Here is a 26,732-nt window from a genome sequence, read left to right as displayed (position 1 = left end):
CAGCATAAAATGGTTACCACCATTCGTAACAACGCTGATATATGATGTGCTCTCTGTTATATTGGGCTGAATAACATTACAGTTTTTTTCCACCCACTGAGTTCATACACAGTATTCATTCTTTTGCAGGCTCCTGTAAAACTCTTTATTTTTCTTATACTGTACACTTTGGCTGCCAATGTTGGCAATATTTGATAGGCCAGATGAAATGCTTGTCTAGCACACACACACACACACACACACACACACACACACACACACACACACACACACATATACACACACACACTCCCTGAAGAAGACTTTGGAGACCCTGGATGGCTGTGTTTGCAGTGTCATTGTTTTTCCTGGCTTGACCACAGACTGTTGTCCAACAGTGTTTGGGGCCTTTTATTGAAGTTGCAGAGAGAACTAGGTCTTTAGTTGAATGTAATTATAGACTTATAGAGACAGATGGCTAGCCCTAATTCCCCTTGTTTTATGAGTGTATCATACTTTAGTAAGACGCCTCCCTGTTTTCTGATATGCTCCTGTTTGGAAGCCATCGGGTCTGGAGGTGAGTAAGCAATCACCATTAGCATCAGTATGTACTGAATCCAGAGGCTTACAGGATCAGGAGCTGTCGCTCTCACTGCAGCCATGTCCGCTCAGCAGCTCGTTAGCCGCCCAGCAGAGGAAAGGAGCTAGCCGAGAAACAAGTGAGCGTGACATGAGAGGAATGCAGGCGTGACTGACAGGTGTTTATGAAGCTGAACGATGAATCGCTTTCAAATCGAAATCACGGTTTCAAAGAATGCGATTAGCTAATCATGAAGACCGCGATTAATACAATGTGCAGTATTTAGTTGAATGTTTGGTGTAACATTTGATTTACCATTTGTTATTCCTCTTTGTTTACAGAAATGCCCTATTTTCAGTGGATCTATCCATTCAATTTCTGTTATGTAGCTAACAGAGATGTTCACAAGTCATTTGTTGCAAGTCCAAGTCAAGTCTCAAGTCTTTGAGCTCGAGTCCAAGTCAAGTCTCAAGTCTTTGAGGGGCAAGTTCAAGTCAAGTCTCAAGTCTTTTGCCACAAGTCCAAGTCAAGTCTCAAGTCTCTGGTCATCTGATCTGTCCCTAACACTGTATTGTTAAATCTTATGAATGCAAAACATGTCCTGTAGCTACCATCCAGACAGTACAGTATCAAAATCAGTTGTAGGATAACGTCATGGGGTCTACTTAACACATCCCTCTAGACCTCTGACCTGGTGAAATATGAACCTAATTCTGTCAAATCATATGTCACATCACAATTTGCATGTTCCCAGCATTAGCACAACACTTTGCGATGGTTAGCTTGTTACCTGTGATTATATATGCTAAATGTAACGTCTCTTTCACTCAGAAAAATGTCTAATGTCGAAGTGGAAATCAAGAGAAAAGTGGCAGCGCCACACCAGTTACAGAACAACATGCATCTCAGTGTCAGTCCAAATTACGCACACAAGCAGTATGAACTCACTGATGTAATACCATTTATTTTCTAAGTGTTAGTAGGCTCAGTGAAACTGAGTCCAGCGCCAGGGAGATCCGACTCAGAGGAGGAGAGGTTAGTGAGGCCAGCGTCTCCACGGCAGGTGATCTGCTGTGTCACGCATGATGAAATAATGAAATAGTAAATAGGACTACAGCAACAGAAATATGTGCAGAATTAAGACAGTCAAGACGGCCCAGTGTTTGGTGGACCGGGTACACCTTGTTCACTTAATAGCCTACAAATCATCCACGGGATCAATTACGCATCACATGAGTTTGCCCACCCGACACAGCGTTTCTTCCTGGGGAGATGGATCCGTGCCTCCCGCCTCCTGTGCACCATGGATTTCTTAGCCTCAGCAACCACTAACTATAAGATGCAATTTGCCTGTTCCCAGCATTAGCACAACACTTTGCGATGGTTAGCTTGTTACTTGTGACGATATATGCTAAACGTAACGTCTCTTTTCACATTAGTGCGTGAGTGACTGACCTATTTAGGTGCGTTTTGAGATGCCTGATGAAGTCCAACGTTGTTGATCAGGCATCATTTATCTTGGTGCCACACACTTTGCATGTAGCTGTTAGCTTACTGCCTCTGTTTACCAAGTTATTGAAAGCAAAACTAATGAGAAAAGGTACAACTCCAGGAGGATTTGGTGTCGCCATCGGCAATGCATTTTTTGATATGTGAGTGTGCGCACATAGGCGCATGCCTTACGTTGCACATTATGGCAAAGGGCCGGGGACATACAGCTCATCATACGTTTCCCCGTATATGCGGCAATAAAAGAAAATAGAAATACATGAATACATTTTGATTTAAAAAGCTATAATTGCATGAAAACAGGTTGTTGACGAGTCTCGAAGCTCGAGTCCGAGTCAAGTCTGAAGTCTTTTGGGTCGAGTCGCAAGTCAAGTCTGAAGTCTTTTGGGTCGAGTCCGAGTCAAGTCTGAAGTCAGCTGTTTGTGCGACTTAAGTGCGACTCGACTCTCAGACTCGAGTCCCCATCTCTGGTAGCTAAAAAAAACGCAAATCGTAATCGCAATATCAGGCAGGAAAATCGCAATTAGATTTTTTTTCCCCAAATCGTTCAGCCCTACTGTAGTAGTTAGTAGCAGTTTCTACAGGAAGTTTAGAATGTCCTGTAGCTCAGAGGGTGAAGACAAAAAAAAAACCGAGGCTTGTAAGAATTACCTTTACACTTTGTTGTATTGGTTAGGGTTGGGTGTACAACAATGTATATCATTACATTTCAGAAAACTGCCTCCCGTTAAAGACTTTGCCATACTGTTCATACTGAGGTATCTATAAATATCATATCCCGGGTTGGATTAGGAAATGTGCAAACCAATGAGCAGTTCAGATTAAAGGAGAATTCCGGTCAATTTCAATACGTAGCTCTGTTGTTTGGAAATTTGGAGTGCTGTCAGTAGCGAGAAAAACTAAACCAATCGGTGCTGCCTACACCGTGTTATCCTCCTGCTAGCGTTAGCACCCAACAGGCTTAAACAGGACAAGTTTTAAATGTACTTTTCGCCTCTAAACATGCTCGAAATGTCATTACAAGTGCCTACCCATGTGCAGTGATTCCTTCCGAGGGAACACAGCGAATCTGACTGCTGTAGATGTGACAGAAAGGCATAAAAGTTGTGTTAATCCAGCCAGTGCACATACTTCTGTTTATTTCCTGTTTTCCAGTCAAGTCCATACTAGTCGATTGTCGAACTCATACAATCCAATATTCCAGTCAAATTTGCTGTGTTCCCTCGGAAGGCATGGGTAGGTACTTGTAATGACATTTCGAGCATGTTTAGAGGCTTAAAACACATTTAAAACTTGCCCTGTTTAAGCCTGTTGGGTGCTAACGCTAGCAGGGGGGATAACACGGTGTAGGCAGCACTGATTGGTTTAGTTTTTCTCGCTACTGACAGCACTCCACACTTACACACAACAGAGCTACGGGTTGAAATCGACTGGAATTCTCCTTTAATGCTAATGTTAAATTTACAGGATTTTTCATCAATGTGAGGAACACAGTCACAGTCATGGGAAACCTGGAAAAGTCATGGAATTAGTGAAATCCTTTAAAGGTTTTGGAAAAGTCATGGAATTTTGTTCAATGAAATCAATTGTTACAATAATCTTGCCTCATGAAGCTTCGTGAAACCATTTTATTTATTTTATGAGTCCACTCGATGGCAGTCTTGGTTTAAAGAAAAAAGGCTCAAGGAATGGTAATTCAGTGTGCTTTCTTAAGCTTTTTATGTTGTGAAGTATTACTATACTCAAACCCCTTATACATCTACCCAGGGACAGTATAATAGGTTTGTGAGTGGCTGTTTGCGAGGATAACTTTAGAAAAATAAACAGTGCCACTATCAGTACTTAAAAAGGCAGCATTAAGTGGCTGGGTTAGCTCAATCGGTAGAGCGGGCACACATGTAGAGGTTTATTCCTCGACGCAGAAGGTCCAGGGTTCGACCTGTAACAGTTTCCTGCATGTCTTCCCCCCTCTCTCTCCCCTTTCATATCTCAGCTGTCCTATCCATTGAAGGCGGAAATGCATTAACAGTTTATTTTTATTAGTTTTAATTAATCACTTATGAAATAATGACGTGAATTTCAATTGAAGTCTGCTTGGCTAACATATGATGCTGTACTTGCCGTGCAGTTTGACATCCTCTCACATATCCTAGTAAACCTGCGGTTTAATGTTGAGCCTACGGACTGCTATTATTTCTGTTCCCTGTTTGATGTTTGTTCCTTTGTTTGTGGGCTACAAGTCCATCAGAAATCCGAAGGAAAGTCTAATGAGGCAGAAAGTGCTGACACAAATGCTTCTCCGCTGCTTGCATTTGTCATCCTGTTTATCAGCAGAAAATGAGGCCATCTCTCTGTCTTCAGACTACCACCCCGATTTGTTTATCATATTTTCTCGTCAGCATTTTCATGGCGTGCCTGCTGCAACAGTGCCCTCTTCCACAGACCCAGCCCAGCCCCTTTCATGTGGGATAGCTGAACGGTTATCCGTCTTATTCTCCATTCTTCAATCACGCCTGACCTTTGCAGCTGTGTTTGTGCATCTGTGGTTTGAAGCAACCATAGCATAGGGAATCAGGAGTTTGTCTTGACCTCGGTTGAAATAGGTCTGGCAATGGGAGACTACCCCCCCCCCGCCCCAAACTTGTTTATCATGCAACAATGACCTCTTTTTTAAGTATTAGGGATCGACCGATACTGTTTTTTGTAAGACCCATATCGATTCCGATTATTAGTAGTTAATGAAATCGATAATAATAATGAATCATTTATGATAACTAATTTCCCTGAGGGAATCAATAAAGTATTTTGATGCTGATTCTGATAACCAATATTTGGAACCAATGTGCATTTACAGTGAAAATTTAAATCTTTAAGTCAAAATTAGGATTTTGGAATGTTACAAACTCTAACACAAAACTTAGTTTAAATGCTTTAAGCAATTATTTAATAAATGAGAAACTTTCAACATAATCCCCAGTAACAGAGAGTCAGATAGTGTTGTGGGGGGGACATGAAGTCAGACTCAGTGGTGAGTGAAACTGAAGCAGAGGGACAGACACAGAGCTGTAGCAGAGCCAAAGTACAACACTTTTTAATTCATTCACTTTATCAGTTATCAGGTAAATAAAATGTAATACAGATCACCTGCAAACTGACAAAAAATGGCCCAATAATCAGCCAGGTCTGATAATTTGTCAATCTCTATTAAGTATATTAGCCAGATTGGTTAAATTGATGGTAATATGAGATTTTGTTAATTAGATTAGCCATGTTGTGGTTTTTCCACTGCAACATGAGGGATTAAGACACTGTCCTTACTAGAAAAATGACCACACTGGGGTTATTTGTTTAAATACTTCAAATGACTTGTTGTCATTTTCCTGTCAATCCTCTTGAGGATGCACAAAGAATGACCGTCCTCTCCCATTAGCAAAGGCAGACGTAGCATGATGTTTCACTGCTACAAAAAAGTCTAAGGGAGTTCTCACACCTATTGTTTTTTGCTTTGGTCCGAATCAGTTGATGAGTTTGTAAACTTGGAGTGATTTCCCCTTGGTTGGGTTTGTTTCACACCTGGAAAAATTCAAGCGTACTAAAATGCGTTATTACAAATCACGCAAGAACATTCACTCCTCTTATTGGTGGGATGTGTCTGGGGGCGGGAGCAAGAAAGTAAATACAGGAAGAAGGCCCTGTGTTCTGGACTAGTGCATATTTCTTTCTTGCATCTCCACGGTCAAGCCAGCTCAGTTCATTTAAATAATCAGACATTGTTTTGCGGTCACCGAGACTTTGCTCTGCTCTGCCCGGCGTCTGTCTCCAACTTTAGCGGCGGCTGGTTAGACCACGGAGATGCCAGTGACAGACAGTGAGCTTGACTGCTGTCTGTTTCTGTGAAAGAAACCCTGCAAGCTGCTACAGTTTGCTGCTCTGCTGCATCACAGACTGCTAAACACACCTGACTACAGGAGACATTAGCTCAGACTGGAGGAGTATATACAGTTAGCACCCGGGTGCGATTGCCGCGTTCACACCTGCCCAAACACCTGCCCTAAGGGAAGTGGTCAGGTTTCAAAGTCTGGTTTTGATGCCAAAGACTGTACTTTTAGAAGTATGTGCATGTCACCTACTACATAGTCTATATTAACGACGTTCCACTTCCGGGATTGCTCCCGTCCATCTTTTCGGCCGGATGTCCGTCCCCTTCCTCTGTCTCTGTGTTGGCGTTCTAACCTCTGGTGGATTTGTGAGGACTATGGTTAACTGCTCCTCAGATCTCTGCAGGGTAAATCCAGACAGCTAGCTAGACTATCTGTCCAATCGGAGTTTTCTGTTGCACGACTAAAACTACTTTTGAACGTACACGTTCCACCAAAACAAGTTCCTTCCTGAGGCTATTTAGCAGAGGCACAGGGGCTCTGTCCGGCACTTAGCTCCGCCCATGACAATTGAGATTGGTTTAAAGAAATGCCAACACACCAGAGCACGTTTTTCTCCCATCCAGGAATGCTGTGTGGACTAGCCACAGCGCTGTGAAGGAAGGTCTGGCACAGCGAGACTACCTACTACATAACAGTCAAGGTAGATTTCATAATGGCAAATGCAAAGTTTCCCTAATTTAACTTGAAGGTTATGATTGTTCTACCTATTTGTGTCTTTGGTACAGTATAAAGATGTAATGGACATTAACTCGTAGGGCCTGGGTATAGGTGGTTACACAAACAGCACTGTCTGTCTAGAACGGCCGACTCAAAGGCAACAGGAACGATTGTAGCTTAAAAGGTTTCCTCAGTTCTGCATTTAACCTCTGTAGGGCCATCCCCCTGTCAGAGGGGGTCGTTAGTCTGCCTGGCTCATGTGACAGCCATTTAGAGTCCCATTTGTGAAGGGTGTGAAGGGAACATAAACTGGGGAAGAATGTCAGGATGGCATTTTAAGTGGCTGATAGGTGGCTTTGTAAGCTGTTAGGGATGGGTCCATGCCGTTAAAAGCCTAGGTGGTTTCTCGCTGTTCCAAATGTTTGCATCCCAAACTGTCCAACAATATGTCTAAGAAGATGTTCAGTCGCCCAGGTCACAATGTGTGATACTAGAGGTCTGATTTTAGTTTAAGAATAGGCAATTGACGGGCTATTACATCACTTTGTGCACTAAAACCATTGTAGGCATATCATATTCGTTGTCTGGGGAAAACAATTACAGTTATATAAAGTACATTCACTGGTCCGTACGCCTCCCTCTCATGTCTAAACAAAAGCACCTCAGGTTGGGCTGACTATACGCTGACGCAGTGTTTTAAAAGCCTAGAAGACAAAGAACTGTCCCCTGGTATGGGACTTTCTTTTATCTGTGTCCATGTTGACAGTATGACAAATAAATGGCACTTACTATTCCACAGTACATGGACGTTTAAGGAGTGACGAGGCATTCTGCTTTAGAATACGTTTTTAATTTTCAGGGTAATATGAAGACTCTTTCTTGATGTATAGTGTTCTCCAGTAGCACCTTCATACCTGTCAACACTGCAGAGTGTGTTTTGTCTGACCGTGTATATTCAGTGCACACAGTGACAGTGAAGCCAGATACGATCACAGTGCTGTGTGTGTGTGTGGCTCCATTACCAAAAGTAATTTTGATTCAGATCAATACACAGAGAGAAACTGGTGCCTGTCCTGTTGATCCACATCGATCCCCCTCTCTCTGATTCAGGACTTTGATTATTATTTGATGTGACCAGCCCCAACAGAAACCTATTAATTGTCCTCCTATCACACAGACATCCCCCAAAACACAATGAATGAGCTATAGTCTTCAGGCACCATGGCTATCAAGTCAAACCAGAATTAGAAGAATACTGTTAAATTGAATAGTTGTTGTTCACAATGTTACCAATACATGTCATGTTCTGCTATTTATATGTGGTAATAGTAATGTGTATATTTTCTTACTCTTTGTGTTTTAAAGGTTTTTCAGCTAAACAGCTTAACACCTTGAGACTTTAACACTGTAACAACATCCTAATGCCCTAAAAACTAAGCAACGAAGCAAATGGAACTGTCAAATTGAACTGCTAAATCTGCCAGAATTAATAGGATGAAAAAGGAAAAGAAGTGGTAGGTCATTGAGGGAAATTCAGTTCACAACTTCAGGGTGGATGAATCAAATCCCTTTCAATTGGGGAATCTGCACACAATTAGAAAAGACTTGACAATGGCTGAGGCTCTCGGTTTTTGTAGTATAGACCCAATCACAATGTTTGTTCACATTAACTTCTGGGTAGAAAGGGTCCAAAACAATACAGTTTAACGGCGCTAAGCAAACAGGAATGAGGTACAACTGGATGTACTCTCATCTCCTTCATGTAAAATGCATGTTTGATGCTTTCATATGTCAACACTTTGACATTTGCATGGAGAGCTAATTTATCTGTCGGGCCACAGACTGAAGAACATGACACCACCCAAACTAGCAGTCAGTCCGACCGGCGGTGACATTTTGCTGTTCCTAACGATTGGTTTGGTTTATCAAAGACGCTAGCAAAGCAACACAGGACAGGAAAAAAGCACAGCAGAATTAACAGATAGGTCGGACCTCCGTGTTTAACTATACATCTTGAAACGTTACGGTTACAGCTGAAAATCCCAACAGAAATAAACCAGTTTTTCTGATTTCACATATCTCCGCAATTCAAATCAATGGCTGTTTTTGTGTTAGCGCAACGTCACCGTTCAGTCTATTACCATCCAGAAAGTTCCTAAAGCAACACATTCTAAAATGATGCGGTCTGTTCGGTGACATCTTGCTCTGCTTTGTAATGTATGTTTGCTGTTCAGCCAGGCTACAATGTGGAGACATTAATCTCACTGCCTGTAATTCTTTGATCCAATGGACACAATTTGCATACAAAAATGCATTCCTTCTTAAGGGCAACCCAAATTACCAACATTTGTGTAAGTCTTTTTGGACTCTCTTTGCTGTCCATCTCACGCAACAGATAAGCTTCCAATTTTACAAAATTTCACAATGTTACAAAATCAACAAAACACGGTGCTGTTCCTACTAGGATGTTTTCTTTTTATTATGACACAATTTTTGCTTTACTTTAACCAAGTACTTTGTGTGCCTAAATCTAACTAACCCTAGGGGTCCTATTTTAACTATCTAAGCGCACAGTGTGAAGCACCTGGTGCAGGTGTGTTTAGGGCGTGTCCAAATCCACTTTTGCTAGTTTGACGGCAGAAAAAAGGGTCTGTGCGCCAGGCGCATGGTTCAAAAGGGTTGTACTTAGTGTCTTCATTAATTCATAGGTGTGTTTTGGGCGTAACATGCAATAAACCAATCAGAGCGTCATCTCCCATTCCCTTTAAAAGCCAGGCGCGTTTGGACTACTACTATTGCTATTATGATGGAGGATTTGCACCGTAATGTTTTTATTTGTAATCTTTTGCATGTTTGTGTGCTGCTGTGTGTCCCTGTGTGTGTAACAAGCATAGTGTGCACGTGCTGTGCATAACCCTAGACGCATTTCACTAATTTGCTGTTAAAATAACAATGAAATGCTGTGTTATTGACTTTAGACCAGGTTTTTGTTGGTCAACGTCAGGCTTTGCGCTGCGTTGTGCCGGGTGCAAGATGAAGCATTTTTGTAATGGTCATTTGTAACAGTTTTAAATGGCACAAATGATAAGGGTGAGAGCAAATACATTCCTCCCAAAATGAGATTTTCAAAGAGAAAAACAATAGGGGTGACAATGAAAAGATAATTTTCGGATTATTGTTTTTGACCGAATTTAGGCTCAGAGTGTCCCATCGACATGGTTAATTTATCTCCCCTCCCTCTCTTCTCTATACATTCATATAGCTATGGTGCTTTAGAAACCTGTGGACGCACATGTGGAAAATCCAAATACTTTCAAACTGGCACTCACATGACAATCACTGGCATCTCAAAGTAACCTAATGCATCCTAAATGTAACAACATACAACATGCCCAGCTTATCAAATGTAGTGTCAAGTCTCAAGCTAAATCGAGTGAAAGGGTTCACAGGGTTAAGTTTCACTGCTGTTGACTGTAGCAACACTTTCCTCAAGGGTAATGCCTAGGACAGTGTCCTCCTGGGATAGCAGGGTGTATTTGACCCCTGACCCCAGCCCCTCGATGATGCTACAATCAGTCGGAGATCAATGGAAGGTGGTTCGCTTACACAAACAGGACGCAGTGTGTGTATGTGTTTGTGTGTCAAGGCTTTTTATGTCTGTGGACATAGTGAGATCCCAGCCTCATCATTAATTCAGCATCCCCAACGGTTGCAGGATTCACGAATGGGAATGGAATTTCTAAAATGCTTACCAGCAGCACAGCAGCTGGTTAAGTATGCAATGTATTAATGCATTTAAAGTAAGGCTGGGCGATATGCAGAAATCACGATATTTTTGACCAAATACATCTAATAAAATACATCGTTGTGTCGATATTGCGACGATATTGTAGGGTTGACAATTGGTGCTTTCAAAAAATATTTTTTACAATGGGATTTTAGATAAATAATTATCAATGAATAATGTGGTAGTCTCCCATTGCCAGACCTTCCTCCACAGCACCGCGGAAGAGGGTCTGGCTAGTCCACGCAGCACTCTGGAATGGGAGGAAAACGTGCTCTGGTTTATTGGCATTTCTTTGAACCAATCACAATTGTCATGGGCGGTGCTAAGCGCCGGACGGAGCCACGGTGCCTCTGCTAAATAGTCTCAGGAAGGAACTTGTTTTGGTGGAACGTGTACGTTCAAAAGTAGTTTTAGTCGTGCAACAGAAAACTCAGATTGGACAGATAGTCTAGCTAGCTGTCTGGATTTACCCTGCAGAGATCTGAGGAGCAGTTAACCATAGTCCTCACAAATCCACCAGAGGTTAGAACGCCAACACAAAGAAAGAGGAAGGGGACGGACATCCAGCGGAATTTCCGGCGAAACTGGAGGAACTTATAATGTGGTAAACAGTTTCAAGTGAAATTATAGGAGAAAAAAAAAGAGAAAAAATTCCAGCTATATACTGACTATGTTTACATGCATGCACAAAAATAGTGTGATGTTAAAACAAATCTGCAATTCTTCAAATTATATTCCTTCAAAATATTTCACAACAGATTTTCTGAGAATATAGAGTAAGGATGTGCTTGTTATTATCAGTTTAGACAACGTAATTATATATCACAATTAGGGCTGTCAATCGATTAAAAAATGTAATCTAATTAATTACATACTCTGTGATTAATTAATCAAAATGAATCGCATACATAATTAACAGTGCCTGAACCGATACTTTTTAAGAAAGTAAAAAAAGAAAAGAAAAAAAAAGGGTACTAAACAACAGTTGGTGACATTAAAGAACGATTTGTTTATTGCTAAGGCCATATGGTCAAAATTAAATGATTTAATAATAATGTATAACAATAACAATAACTTATTTCACTAGTAAATTGCTGTTGAACGACAAAAACAACAACCAGATAGGAAAAGAAGGACATTTACAATATCTTCAAATGCACCACGAGGCTGTAGTTTACCAGTTTCATTGAACGCACCGTCTGTGTTGTTTCTCCGACGGCAGCTGCAGATTGTTACATCCCGGTGTTGAATCCTCTACAGTAAAACACAGTCACACTTTACACCGTTTAGTGTTAGCTGTCAGCATTTAACCCTGTTTAATCCAGCTACTAGCTAGTGGTAGGCTAACGTTAGCTGCTGTCGAGTATAGTGTTAACTAGCTAGCGGTAGGCTAACGTTAGCTGCTGTTGAGTATAGTGTTAACTAGCTAGCGGTAGGCTAACGTTAGCTGCTGTTGAGTATAGTGTTAACTAGCTAGCGGTAGGCTAACGTTAGCTGCTGTTGAGTATAGTGTTAACTAGCTAGCGGTAGGCTAACGTTAGCTGCTGTTGAGTATAGTGTTAACTAGCTAGCGGTAGGCTAACGTTAGCTTCTGTTGAGTATAGTGTTAACTACGTCACATGCAGCGGGGTTTGTGTTTCCTGTAACGTCTGTTTCAGAGCAGCAGCAGTGGCACCAGATTTTCGTCTGTATGCAAACGTCAATATGGAATGGATTAATCTGCGTTAATTTTTTTAACGCGTTATTTTTTCTCAGATTATTTAATCGAAATTAACGCGTTATTTTGACAGCCCTAATCACAATATCTCAATATATGAATTCATCACAATATGATTCCATTGAAAGACGATAAATTATCATATTGAATTATTGCCCAGCCCTAATTTAAAGTAACTGTACTTTTCCTTGAGCTCAACATTCTCTTTCCATACTTGAGATTGTATAATATTACCAAAATTGTATTAGTAATGCATTAGATTACCGCGTTACAGCAAAAAGGAATACATTACTGTAATTGCGTTACTTGTGTAACGCGGTACTCCCAGTACTGCTCTTGAACACACGGCAAAAACAGCAGAGATGAACAAGACAAACTAACACACCATCAGTCACCTTCACTGTGAACTAAAGGTACTCAGCATGGAGAGCCAGTCAGAAGGAGCGCGCCCAAATGCATCATAAGAACAAAATCTGGAAAATCAATGGCATGCAAGCCTTTAAGGTGTCCCTGAATGCTTTGAAAGGTGCCTAAAATATGCATTAATATTATTATGTTATGAATTCACATATAAAAAAGAAAAGTACATTTTAATAAGTGAAGCTCTCTTTTAATTAAACTGCACTGTTAAGAAGCTCTACACGGTCACCCTGAAAGATGTGTGATTCTATGTGTTTGCAGATTCTGAAAGATAAAAGATAGATATCAATTATTGGATTTTTTTCCACATTGGCACATGTGGGTTCGAGGGCACAGCAGGGTCCCAATGGAGAGCTGAACTTGTAACCTTGACATCTTAAAAAATCCTCGCATTCATCCATCAGCCGAGGCCAGAGATAAAAAAACCTGAGGTATTAAAGAAGCCTCTTCCCCTTTTCCTCGAAAAGCATCCATCGCTCTACCGAGAGAGAGGGGAAAAGTTCATCTCTGAATGTGTGTGTGTGTGTGTGTTTGTGTGTCTGTGAGAGTGTGTGTCTAGCCTACCCACTGAGCTGTCGGGAAGTGGCAGCTGAGATGCTGACGATTATGTCACCTTGAAAGAGCATTTGGCAAGGTGCCCGACTCCAATCCGCCACTTCCTATAAACAGAGGAGCGGGGCAGGAGCAGCGTAGCGGGGAATAACCCCCCACTACGCAGGGGTGTGATTAGTATAGATTTGCCCCGGACGAAAGGAAGAATACAATATCTAGGTCTGTACCCCCCCTACCACAATTAGCCCTAGGACCTACATCAGTATGTATGTTGTCAGCTATCTGGCACCTGATTAATGTGGGGAAGTACAGGTATATAGGATGGGCTTCTGGAATTCTTTTCTCCAACACGGTGGCTAAGTGTGGTGTGCTCCTAAACTAAAACTTATAATAATGATAATAAACTCTATTTCTATAGCACTTCTCTTAACGAGGTTACAAAGTGCTTACCAGAAAAAAACTAGCAAATAAAAACCAAAAACAACACGACCAACAATGAAGTAAAATACAAAAAACAGAGGTATCATAGAAATTATAATACATCTGAAGAATGAAGCGCGTGTGTGTGTACATGGGCAAGCAAAGGAGGGATGATTACCCCAACACCCCCCTTCCGCTATATCTTGCTAGTTAGGTGGGACGCCCCTACTCCAAGGCAGCTTAAATCTCTTGAAAATGTTATAAATTAAGCCTACTCCAGTTCAATAAGACCAGTTTCACCTCCTCTAGTGAAGGAAATTACTCAAAAAAAGAGTAAATAATATGAAATAAATTAACGTTCAATGTGTACCGCGCCAAATGTTATTGCTGGCTGCTACACAGACTTTAGTTTAAATGAGGACTCAACTGTACCCCAGCCCACGTGATCACTCGGCCCTCACTTCAAGCTCACAACCCTGACAACATTAGCTTCAGCGTAGTCTCGCATTGCCAGACCTTCCTCCAAAGCACACTGAAGGAGAGTTTGGCTACTCCACACAGCATTCTGGGATGGGAGAAAAACGTGCTCTGTTTTATTGGCATTTCTTTAAACCAATCACAATCGTCTTGGGCGGTGCTAAGCACCGGAGAAAAGCTGCGGGCTGGCTGCAAAATAGCCTCAGGAAGGAACTTGTTTTGGTGGAACACGTGTACGTTTAGAAGTAGTTTTAGTCGTGCAACAGAAAACTCCGATTGGACAGATAGTCTAGCTAGCTGTCTGGATTTACCCTGCAGAGATCTGAGGAGCAGTTAACCATAGTCCTCACAAATCCACCAGAGTTTAAAATGCTAACACAAAGGAAGCCCAAGGCAAAGGATATCCGGCCTAAATTAGTGAAATCCGACAGAGCAATAGAGTGCTCTGTTGCCGACAGAAATTCCGCCGGATTTCACTCTTTTCGACCAGATGTCCGTTACCTTCCTCTGTCTCTGTGTTGGCGTTCTAACCTCTGGTGGATTTGTGAGGACTATGGTTAACTGCTCCTCAGATCTCTGCAGGGTAAATCCAGACAGCTAGCTAGACTATCTGTCCAATCTGAGTTTTCTGTTGCACGACTAAAACTACTTTTGAACGTACACGTTCCACCAAAACAAGTTCCTTCCCGAGACTATTTAGCAGAGGCACCGTGGCTACAAATTAGGTCTTACTCACAGTTTTGTCCATCATTTCTGTCAGTTCTGATAACAAAAGTAATGAAGTCTGACATGTCAAGGAGCGGTCAGACGATCCAATGTGAACAAGCCAACAGTTTATCCAGATTAGTATTAAACCATTTTATTTGGAGGTCAAACTGACAGTGAGCACACCTGAAATGTTAATCCCTCATTGCGGTGCTCTGTGCACACCACTACAGTCAGTACAGTAGGTCACAGTCGAATCAGGAAGTGGTTTTTTTTTAGCTGTGATGGTTTGGACAGTTGCCTTTTGTGTTCTTTTCCTAATCACTTTGACTAAATTGTTAGTTTGTTTCCAACATGATCCTCTGACTGCTCGAGTGTCTTGACCCATCTGTCTTGAGTTTATATTTTTCCCAAAGTCAAGAATAAATGTTTATGAATATGACATACAGTGCTGGAAGAAGTATTCAGATCCTTTACTTAAGTAAAAGTACTAATTCCACACTGTAAAAATACTCTGTTACGAGTAAAAGTCTTGAATTAAAATCAGGAAAATGAAGTTAATGTATTAACAGTAAAGAACTTGCCTCCCATTTTAGAGTAATACAGTAAAAATAAGTATTTAAGTGTAAAGGATCCAGTTCCACAAGGAACAGCTGTGTGTTTAATGGTCTAATCATCTCAGCTGGACTAGTAGCTGTTATATTGTTGGCTAGTTTACTTTAGAATAAAACATCAGATTTATAAACTACATGTGTTTTGTGTGCAGGAATCTTAATGTGTAAAGTAACTAGTAACTAAAGCTGGAACAGATGAATGTAGTGGAGTAACTAAAGTAACTAAAGCTGGAACAGATGAATGTATTGGAGTAACTAAAGTAACTAGTAACTAAAGCTGGAACAGATGAGTGGAGTAAAAAGTCCAATATTTCTCTCTGAAATGTAGTGGAGTAGAAGTAGAAAGTGGTATGAAAAGAAAAGACTCAAATAAAGTACCTCAACATTTGGACTTAGGGACAGTACTGAAGTAAATGTACTTAGTTATATTCCACCACTGATGACATACATGCTATATGTATTTTATCTGCTGAAACATGTTGCATACTTGGTATGAAAAATATATGGTATTTGTATTATATAAGAAGCCATTATTTGCTTTTGGTCAGACCTACATACATTAGTTGTGATAAATGATCCTTTATTAAGGATCCTTTTCAAACTGACCAGTTTATTTAATGTCCATCTGACGGTCATGAACTGGCAAAAAGTATAGCCCCAGCAGAGGTTTTCACATTTCTTAAAATTTGTGTTTATAATTTCCTGATTGCATACGATTTAGAAACATGCAGTGGTAGACCCGTTTTCTGATAAGATCACTCTGATCTGTGATCTATGTTGTTGCTCCTGTGTTTTTTTTGGGGGGGAGGACAGTCTCGTTAGGATATACTCATTGTTGGTTTAGCTCTATCCATGGGATTTGTTGACAAGAAGAAACAAGTGGAATTTCATCAGACCTATATTTCAAGCTACAGATACAAAAACAAGAAAAACGTATTAAGTTTAATATGTAGCCTTGCAATCTCTCTCTCTCTGTGTCTGTCTCTCTCTCTGTCCCTGTCTCTCTCTCTCTCTCTCTCTCTCCCTCTCTCTCTCTCTGTCCCTCTCTCTCTCTCTCTCTCTCTCTCTCTCTCTCTCTCTCTCTCTCTCTCTCTGTCCCTGTCTCTCTCTCTCTGTCTCTGTCTCTCTCTCTGTCTCTCTCTCTCTCTGTCTCTCTCTCTCTCTCTCTCTCTCTCTGTCTCTGTCTCTCTCTCTCTCTGTGTCTGTCTCTCTCTGTGTCTCTGTCTCTCTCTGTGTCTCTCTCTCTCTCTCTCTCTGTAAGAAGGCCAAATGGTTGGGGGCAGCCAGTTTTTATGAGGCTGTCCAGTCATGCGCTGCTAGTGGACACGTGCCACGCTGCACACAGCACCACACACACATCTAATGAAAATGCAACCTATTACGCTTGAATTCCTTGCCTGACCACACACACACACACACACAGACACACACACACACACACACACACACACACAGACACACACACACACACACACACACACACACACACACACAGACACAACGTAAACACACAGACACACACACACACACACACGCAGACATACACACAGTCATGGCAGCAAGTATTGAACCTTTTCTCTTGCAGACCAATGTGATTCACTAATACGGCTAACCCCCATCCAGAGGCTCAGGATGATTAAATGCTACAGTCCATACACACTAACATGCTTTGCCTCAGCTTCCTACGGTGCACACTAACACACACAAAACCCATTTAAATCATTGTTTTCTTCTCTGATTCCATCAGCATCTCAATCGGAACACACACACACACACACACACACACATACACACATATTTCTCAAGGACAGGCAGACCAGCCAAGCGAAAGGCAAACAGTAAACAGTGCAATTTAGTTCTCCATTTATGCTGTGAGTGACATGGTGGCCTGTATGAAGCTGCTGCTGTCCAGTAGGTGACACTGATTGCTTTTGTTCTTTGAGGATGGTAGAACAGCAGAGGAGAAGCCTTCCCTTGTCACTGTTACATCCCACAGTATCAGTTTTCCATTCCTCAGAGTGCTTAGTTGTCCCATCTACATGGCAGGGCATTACTCAATAAATCACAATGACTATACAATTAAAAACAAGAGCATCCAGCAACAACTTAGATGGGAACATATTATTTCCACCATGTCTGCATGGAAAGCAACAGACAATCTCTGTTTCTTTAAATATATGGGACTATTATCAATTAATTAGCAATTCATTGCTAACATTAGCTAGGGTATTAAGGTGTACGACTGGTAATTGTTGATTTTGTTTAGGTATGCCAAATTGTAATAGTTTAAGTGATTATTAGTCTGACAATGCATTTTTATTACTATTTAAATTGTCAGTTCTTGGCACTTGACCCTAAACACGTTCATAACAACAAAAATGAAGGAAGGAAGAAAGTTAGAAAAATGTTTTATCATAATTAAGAGGCATGGTTTACTCCATAGGCTGTGTATTACATTATCTTGGTCACATAACAGTGATATATAACCAAAAGATGTATCCTGCAATTCCTTCCAAACTTTAGTGTGTTTAAAAAAGTAATGACTACATTTTTATTTTACAATTATTTCTGAGACAATTTCTTGCACCGCAAAATTTGGAATTGTTTCAGCTCTGGCCATTATGCCATTGCTGTTTAAGAGACACAAGTTTATTTTTTCAAAAATGTAAATGTCTGAAAATATACATTCATATGAATCCAACATATTAATAGCAAAGAATAATTGGTTTATTTGTGAAAGAAACTAAACATTTAATTTATACATTGAAGATACGCTTGGGTAAGGTAGCCACTATAGTATTCACTGTTCCACAGATAAATTATGTATAAATACATTTATATCCACCCGACCCAGTTTAGTGCAACTCAATTTTATACAGTATATATAGTAGGGGGTCCCTACTCCATTTCTCTTTCAGCTAAGGGGCCCTTGTGTTGTGTGGAGCAGGGGATAATGGACCCAAATGCAGGGAGAGGCAGGCAGGCAGGAGAAGGTTGGACTCGAAGATTTAATTAACAAAAAGGCAGGATACAAAGGATCCAAAAACAGAAAAAACACAAGGAGTCATGAACTGGCAGGGCAGGGACGCAACATACACAAACACACAGGACCTGGACACAAAACAATCTGACAAGAGACAAGGGAAACACAAGGGCTAAATACACTTGGTAATGAGGTAACGAGGGGCAGGTGACACAGCAGGTGAAACACATTAGGAGAGACAGGGTAATCAACAAAGGCGGGAAAACACAGAAAGTAAAACTGGACATGACAAGACAGAAAACCAGACTATTAAAATAAAACAGGAAACAGAAATACACAATACACAGAACACAGTCAAAACAGGGTAAACAGAAATCTACACAATGAACTGGGAGATAAATAAACAAATATACACAAAAGAAATGTACAAAACAGGATACAAACAGAAATCTACAAACAAGACAACAGAAATAGAACAAAATACAAGGCAAAACACCAAAACCATAACACCTTGGCCTAAAAAACATTGAAGAACCCTGTTCTGCAGAATCACACAAGCGGTCAGGGTGGCCAACACTGCCCCCATGAGGGCACAACCCGCAACCGCAACTCTGCTGATGATGCTGATGTTACATTACATACAGTTATATGATGTGTAAGATGTTGCTGTATGTCTTCACAGGAGATCAATACTGTCAGTAAAAAGAAAGCATCCCACTTGCTTGTTATACACCCACCCCCCCCATTCCTTTCCATTATATCCGTCTCTCTCTGTCTCCACGGTGATTTGTCACCACAGATACATCCTCCATGGCAACAGCTGTTGGCGAGGCAGCCGAGGGTGACGCTTATGATGAGGTGTGACAGCAGTGTATTTTTAGCTCATCAGCCAGGTAGCCACAAACTGAGTTCAGACACTTCAGAGGAAACTCAAAGCCTCCTTTGTGAAAACCTCATTAGTATGGAATGAGGCTGCTGATAGGGGATCTCCACAAAGCCTAGGATAGCATTACATTATATGCAGGGCTGTTGTACTTCGCGACTCAAGACGTTTTTCTGTTGTCTCGGACTTGTCGTGGACTCGTTGGTATTTGGACTCGGACTTGTCTCGGACTCACCCATTGGACTCGCCAAATATTGTAGTTGGTCTCGACCCCGTCCAGCACTGTATGCTTTTGTTCTAAAGTTACTTCCTCCTTCAAAACAAACCCATTGATTAGGCGCGCTTGTTCAGAAAACAGGTATTAGTTTAATCTAAAATCCATCTAGAACAGGCATTGACATTGGTCACCTGGTATACGCCTGGCTGCATCATATACCTCAATCATCAGGTATCAGTCATTTTCAGGATTATTTTTTTTTTCTGTCCCGGCCGTCTCATACATTTGGACTCGGTCTTGACTCGGTCTCAACAAGTCCTGGTCTTGTCTTGGACTCGACACAGGTGGACTTGACTACAGCCCTAATTAAATGTAAAGTCTTCACGTATATGAACATACGTAAGCTCAGAGCTACAACTTTGTAACTGTAATTTGTAATAATTTATATTGGTGAAACAGTTTCAGCCTTGTTGTAAGGAACTTCAAATTAAATGTGTTGGTCATGTGTTCAGTCAGTCTACATCAGTGGTTCTTAAACCTTTTTTCAATAACGTACCCCCTTTGAAATATATTTTCATCTAAATACCCCTGACCAGCACAAAACATTTTCAGTAGAAATAAAGTGGCACAATACAATAAAAGAATACTGTAACTGGAAAATACTTAAATGCTACATTTCAAATGGTCAGAATCACTAAATTCATTCTTTATTATACAGTAGTGTATAATTATTTTATAATTGTACTGTATGTATGTATGTATGTATATATGTATGTCTGTCTGTCTCTCTGTGTGTGTGTGTGTGTGTGTGTGTGTGTGTGTCTGTTTTGAATAACAAAATAGTGAGCTTAGTGCAAAAATGGTTTGGACTCAACACACAGCACCTGTGACATTATCTTTCATCCCCAGTGGGAATGGGGACTGGGAGTACCAAACATAGATTTACACCAGCATGCGGATTTCCCATCCCAACTGTCTTACAAAAAAACATTTGTAAGACAGTTGATCACACTATCTGATGTCTCTGTCTCTCCTCTGTCCTCCCCTTCCCTTCCTGTCTCAGCGGTGGTTGTTCCTGACGAGGCGTCAGAGAAGGCGGGGCTTGGAGACGAGCTGGGCAGCGAAGAGGATCTGCTGTATGAAGAGTTTCGCAGTTCTGGACATCGTTTTGGACACCCGGGAGGAGGTGGAGGAGAGCAGCTAGCCATCAATGAGGTAGGCAATTTGGAGACGTATTCTCCACCACCCAAGGATGGATTTTATCAGGGTTATGGTTAGAAATGCCATGATTGGCCCAGAAGAAGTGGGTTCAGGTTGAAGATTTAAGCAACAATATGTAGAATTTTTATTATGTGATTGTATTATCTTTTCAAACTATTCTGATGGCATGGATAGCCCCTATCGTGGCTTCCGGTTACAGCATTCTCACTTAAAACTGGACCAATTTCAAAGTTTTTAGGCATACTCACACAAGGCCCAGAACTGTCCCCGAGCGTGTCCCCGCTCCCACACTGGCCTGCACTCACACTGCAATAAAACATTCAGGACTAGAGCACGCTTATGTCATTACATTACATTACACAATTCCCGTTCATTTATAAGGTAAGAACCAGACCCGGGCATGTTTAGCAATCACACAGATGCGTTCCATGCCTAAGACAACCGAACCGGGCACAGTTTAGCGGGCCAGGGCACAGTTTAGCCCCAACCCTACCATGCCCGGGCACAGTAAGGAGCAATCACACTAGACAAAAGAACCGGACTTTGGGGTCAAACGTGCTCAGCCATAGTTTAACTGGGCAACGTACGAGTACACACTTAGTTCACATTAGTCACTTATGCCGACACCAAACAACTTTTCAAGGGATTCCACTGTCTCAGACTAATTTCCAATATCTGAATGAAATCCTGAGAGTCTTGCTAGAGTCGGGACGCTCCCGTCGTCTCCATCCTTTGGTGTAAGGTCATAAAACTCAGTCCCAGACAGTATTTTTCCCGTCTGGACATTCAGACAAAATCAAATGTGTTTGATATTATCCTAAGTTTATAGTCTTGGTAGTAAAGATAAATCATGTGAACATTGTCAACAACCAATGGGTGTGCTTCCTCCAGCACCAAACAGGAAGTAGCAAACAGCTAGAGCCAGTGTTGTTTATGGTTGCTATGGCGCTAAGCTAAGCGCTAAAGAGGGAAAGTTGCCTATTTTCAACCCTTCTGAAGCGAGTCATCCAACGGGAGTTTAACCGGTGGATAAACACAGACCTCCGGGTACTGGAGACATTTATCTGCATGTATGGCAGAACAGAACATCTGCAGACTTTCCCTCAAGTTACCAGCTAACGCTAACTGTAGCTAGCTAGCTTGGTTACATTTTCCGAACGAATCTAGTTGTAGTCTTGCATTATGTGACCCTGCAAGATCCCCAGTCTTTACATATTATGACATTATACATATTATGTCTTTAACGTTAGATGTGAGATGATTGTCTTTAGATGTGAGATGGTGTCACACTTTAGTCTTTTTAAAGTTTGCTCAGAGTCTTCTAGTGTATGGTAGGCATTAGACAGAAATGCATGGGAAAATAGGATCCAGGTTAAAAAATACCGCAATTACTCTTTATATTTCTGCCATTTATAAATGAGGTTTGATTGCATTGCAGGCCCATGTCTTTTGTCACTGGGGATGATTTCAGCCCCTCTGGATGCCGTCCTGCTGGTTGTCAGAGTTTCTGTGGTAACAGGGAATGAAATAAATTGGTCCATTGGTTCAAGTCTCTCCTTGACTGTCACCATCTCCGAATGACGGCCTGTCCATTGTTAAATATGTTTGATCTCATATAAACCAGCCTGTTTTTGAACCACCACTGTCTTATTTTAATGACCGCAGTTTCACAGTGACTCCTAGCTGAACTGAACTGACAGGAAATGGCAGTGTTTAAAGGAACATGATGACTTATTGGGACTTTAGCTTATTCAGCGTATCCCCCAGAGTTAGATAAGTCCATACATACCCTTCTCATCTCCGTGTGTGTCGTAACTCTTGTCTGACGCCCCCACCGCTAGCCTTGCTTAGCACAGATCCTGGAGGTAACCGGCTCTAACTAGCCTACTGCTCCCAATAACTGACAAAATAATGCCAACATGTTCCTATTTACATGTTGTGAATTGTATAGTCACAGGGTGTACAAATAACAAGGTCACATGACACATAGCCATCTTCTAACCGTATACATACTGGGAACTATATTCTCAGAAGATGAAGCACTGCTACTCTCTGCTCCTCACCACGGGGCTTCTCAGGTGCTGCAAGCAAATCACTCCGCCCAAGTAGCAGAAGTAGCAGTGCTTTGCCTTCTGAGAATATAGTTCCCAGTTTGTATACGGTATAAGCTAAAGTCCCAATAAGTCGGCGTGTTCCTTTAAATAGAAACAAGTGAAACCGAGGAAAGGACTAGAAATGGCTCCCATTGCCTTTTAGCTAAGAGGGGTGGCAAAAACAAGCTCTGAGGTTGCTGGGTTATTTGGTTGTCATGGATACCTCTTCTGGATTCTGCTGATGCACAAGCACATCAAAATGTGATTTACCGAGTTGATACAGGCACTTTTACAGCACCTTTGTGAAGCTGCGTAATTCTAAGTCACACAGTGTAACACTTGATCTCTGCATATATTTATACTGTGGGAAGAAGGGCATCATTTAACTACTAGTTTCAGGTTGAGCTTGACTTACAGTACATCGTTGTTACTGTTGCACTTATTTCTAATATCTTATACATCAACAATGGAAGAGAGAAAAAATATAACATTTTAGTGTGTTTCAGCTCATTGCCCATCAACCTAATGTCCAGCAACAGCAGGCAGATGTTTGCAGATGTTGTAATGTAATACTGATGTTGCTGGCATTGATACATTTTGCCAGACAATATTTCAGGCTTAAGACTAGACAGCCCAGTCTTGATTTTGGAACACTTTAAAATGATTTCTTCTTAGCTGTCTGTGGTGTCCTAATCACTGAAGTCAGGTATAAAATCAATTATGCAGAGTTATTGTCCTCTGCTCCTTCTCCCTCTTTCAGCTGTTGGGTTGGTTGATAGTGACAGTCAATCAAAGTGGATATCCTAGCAACCAGCTGCACATCCCCCAGTTTTCTTATCTCCCTGAGAATCACATAGACCAACACTTTGCTGCCATCCTGTGGGTCTCTAATGTCTGTTATCTCAGATTATAAGAAGTTAAAATATGTATATATTTGCGTGCGTGCTTGCGCGTGTGTGTGTGTGTGTGTGTGTGTGTGTGTGTGTGCGCGTGCATGCGTGTGTGCGTGCCTGCATGCATGTGTCTTTTCCGGGTGGACAAAGCTGACAATTTGAATACGCTACCTCGCTTCCTCTGTTAGATTATGATGAGCATTTTTCACTATATACTTATTCAAAGTAACATCCATGCAACAGCAACACCAAGTGCATATTCATCCGCGCACTAACCCCCCAACCCCCCAACCCCCACCCCCAAGCAGATAGTGAGGAGATGTTTTTTACAGTGTGTTCAGGGGACAGGCAGCTAGCAGATAGTGAGGAGATGTTTTTTACAGTGTGTTCAGGGGACAGGCAGCTAGCAGATAGTGAGGAGATGTTTTTTACAGTGTGTTCAGGGGACAGACAGCTAGCAGATAGTGAGATGTTTTTTTACAGTGTGTTCAGGGGACAGGCAGCTAGCAGATAGTGAGGAGATGTTTTTTTTTTTTTTTACAGTGTGTTCAGGGGACAGGCAGCTAGCAGATAGTGAGGAGATGTTTTTTACAGTGTGTTCAGGGGACAGGCAGCTAGCAGATAGTGAGGAGATGTTTTTTTACAGTGTGTTCAGGGGACAGGCAGCTAGCAGATAGTGAGATGTTTTTTACAGTGTGTTCTGGGGACAGGCAGCTAGCAGATAGTGAGGAGATGTTTTTACAGTGTGTTCAGGGGACAGGCAGCTAGCAGATAGTGAGGAGATGTTTTTTTACAGTGTGTTCAGGGGACAGGCAGCTAGCAGATAGTGAGGAGATGTTTGCTGTATGTGACAAAAAATGTTGTAGCGTGTGACATCGCTTAGAGCACCTTTAAGGACATTTATGAACCTTTTTATGCCTTTGTGCTGGAGACGGCCGTGGTTGGCGATGGCCATGGTTGGCGATGGCCGTGGTTGGCGACGGCCATTGCCGACGACAGCCATTGCCGGAGACACTATGTTTTCGGGTTGCCCTTCTGTCTGTCCATCCCGTTCTCGTGGGACGTAATATTGTAGTAAAGCTTTGAGGGAATTTCTTCAAATTTGGCACAAACTTGGACTCAAGGATGAACTAATTCTCTAATAAGAAGATTTTGGAGGTCAAAGGTCACTGTGATTTCACAAAATACATTTTTGGCATCATACTCATAATTCTCACATAATTATGACAACATTTCACACAAACGCCTATGATAAAACGATGATGTGATGACATTTTATACCCAAAAGGTCAATGCTATACGTTACTGTGACATCATAATGTTCCGCAAAAATGCTTTTCTGGCCATTCTTCACTGGCATATCTTTGGAACAGAAGGGGAGACATTTGGGTGGATCTGGATTAGAGACACTAATGTTGAAACTGTAGTGATTTTATAGATCTTCTGTGCTGTCGGGTTGAAGATGTGTGTGAAGCATCCATGTTTCGCCCCAAAAATACACTTAATACCCTTCATCAATTTGCTTGAGTCTTCACTACATATATTATAAAAGTCTGGACAGACATGATGCAAACTGCAACTTGACTGGTTGGCAAAGGGATACGACCACAAGGCGGTAATTTGAGTTTAAAAATAAATGGGGTTTTAAAGATTTCTAGATACCTTATTACAAAGATAGATTATAAAGACAGTAGCATTAATGTTTACATGCGGCCGCCATCTTTGATAACAGTCATGACCAGTCGAACAACGAACGCTGTGTAACCAGTAACATAGCTCAAACACAGCGTTTGTGATTTGACTGCTCATGACTGTTATCCAACATGGCGCCCGCATGTAAACATTAACACTACTGTCTTTATAATCTATCTTTGTAATAAACTGTCTGTACACTTATAAAGTTCTCAATGCTTCGGTTTGCATGTAGGGACCCTCATTATGCTACCGTTTAAGTGTGGTGCTATTTCGAGCCTTTTTAGTGGTATCAAATAGTGCCCTGTGCCCCGAAAGCTAGCATTAGCAGCTAACCCCCGGTTTGCGGTAGCTTGTTTCAAGCTAGAGACACATTCGAAAAGCATTAAAACATGTCCCAGACAACGTTCAACTCGGTACACATATGTTATTAACCCCTAGGTTCAATTTGCGCTGGAATTGTCCTTTAATTATGTAAAGACATGTTCAAGGAGTTCAGATAGAGCCTGTATCAGGGCCATATTTAGTTCAGTGTGTTATATGTCACTATTTTTGGTAGCCTACTGTACTTAAATGGCCAGTATGTACTTTATTATCTTTATTCATTGAAGCCTCTATGTTGACAGGCTTGTGGTGATGCACAATGTGCTATAGGTGCCAAAAAAAATCTATGTTTGGTACTGTCAATTAGTTTTGTTTTGTCATGGTTCATGTGTGCAATAAACATTACACTTTGTGAGAAAAAAATCGTGGCAGAGAATCGTGATTATCAATTCTAAGCTAAAAAATATTGATTCATATTTTTCCCCGAATCGTGCAGGCCTATTTGGTTCACTCAAAGTGAATGTTGCTTTTGGTTTTGCAGGGAACAGGAGCGACACAGATGGATGACAATAAAGCATCTCTCTTATATCTTATCTATAATATAGACTTTGTAATATTTTTTTTCTTTTGTGACTACTATCAAATTCAATCAATCTGCTAAATATCAGTATAAATGCACTCAAACTTAAAACTCTCCACATGTGCGTGCACGGGCACACACACACACACACACACACACACACACACACACACACACACACACACACACACACACATACACACTACGTATTTCCCTGGAGATCCGTACATTATTCTGCATGACTTCAACCGTACCCCTCCCTCTGTCTCTCTCATCCCAAAACCCCACCCCCACTCAGGGGTTGCTATGGTCCTGCCTCAACTACTCTGGTATCCAGGATACGGTGACACACTCTGCATTCTGATAGGCTGCCAGCTATGCAAGGGTGGGCACACAAAAAGAAAGGAAGGGAAGGAAGGGGAAAAAAAAGAAAAGAGGGCGATAGATGGTAGTTAGATGGATGGCTGAGGCAGCACCGCTCCAGCGAG

The 26,732-nt window shown here is 41.4% G+C and overlaps 1 protein-coding gene across 2 annotated transcripts in view; it reads left to right on the top strand.

Moving 5' to 3' along the window:
* The window catches only part of arhgef4 (Rho guanine nucleotide exchange factor (GEF) 4), a 153,038-nt gene that overhangs the window by 103,787 nt on the left and 22,519 nt on the right, over positions 1 to 26,732 (top strand). For both annotated transcript variants that reach the window (XM_078280370.1, XM_078280369.1), the window contains exon 5: positions 20,505 to 20,656. In XM_078280370.1, coding sequence (XP_078136496.1) covers positions 20,505 to 20,656 — 152 coding nt within the window. The remainder of the gene's footprint in view (positions 1 to 20,504; positions 20,657 to 26,732) is intronic.

Source organism: Sander vitreus, chromosome 22 (genome assembly GCF_031162955.1).
Source record: "Sander vitreus isolate 19-12246 chromosome 22, sanVit1, whole genome shotgun sequence".
NCBI lineage: Eukaryota > Metazoa > Chordata > Actinopteri > Perciformes > Percidae > Sander > Sander vitreus.
Note: the sequence above shows the minus strand (reverse complement) of the source record. Positions and strands in the feature narration are given on the sequence as shown.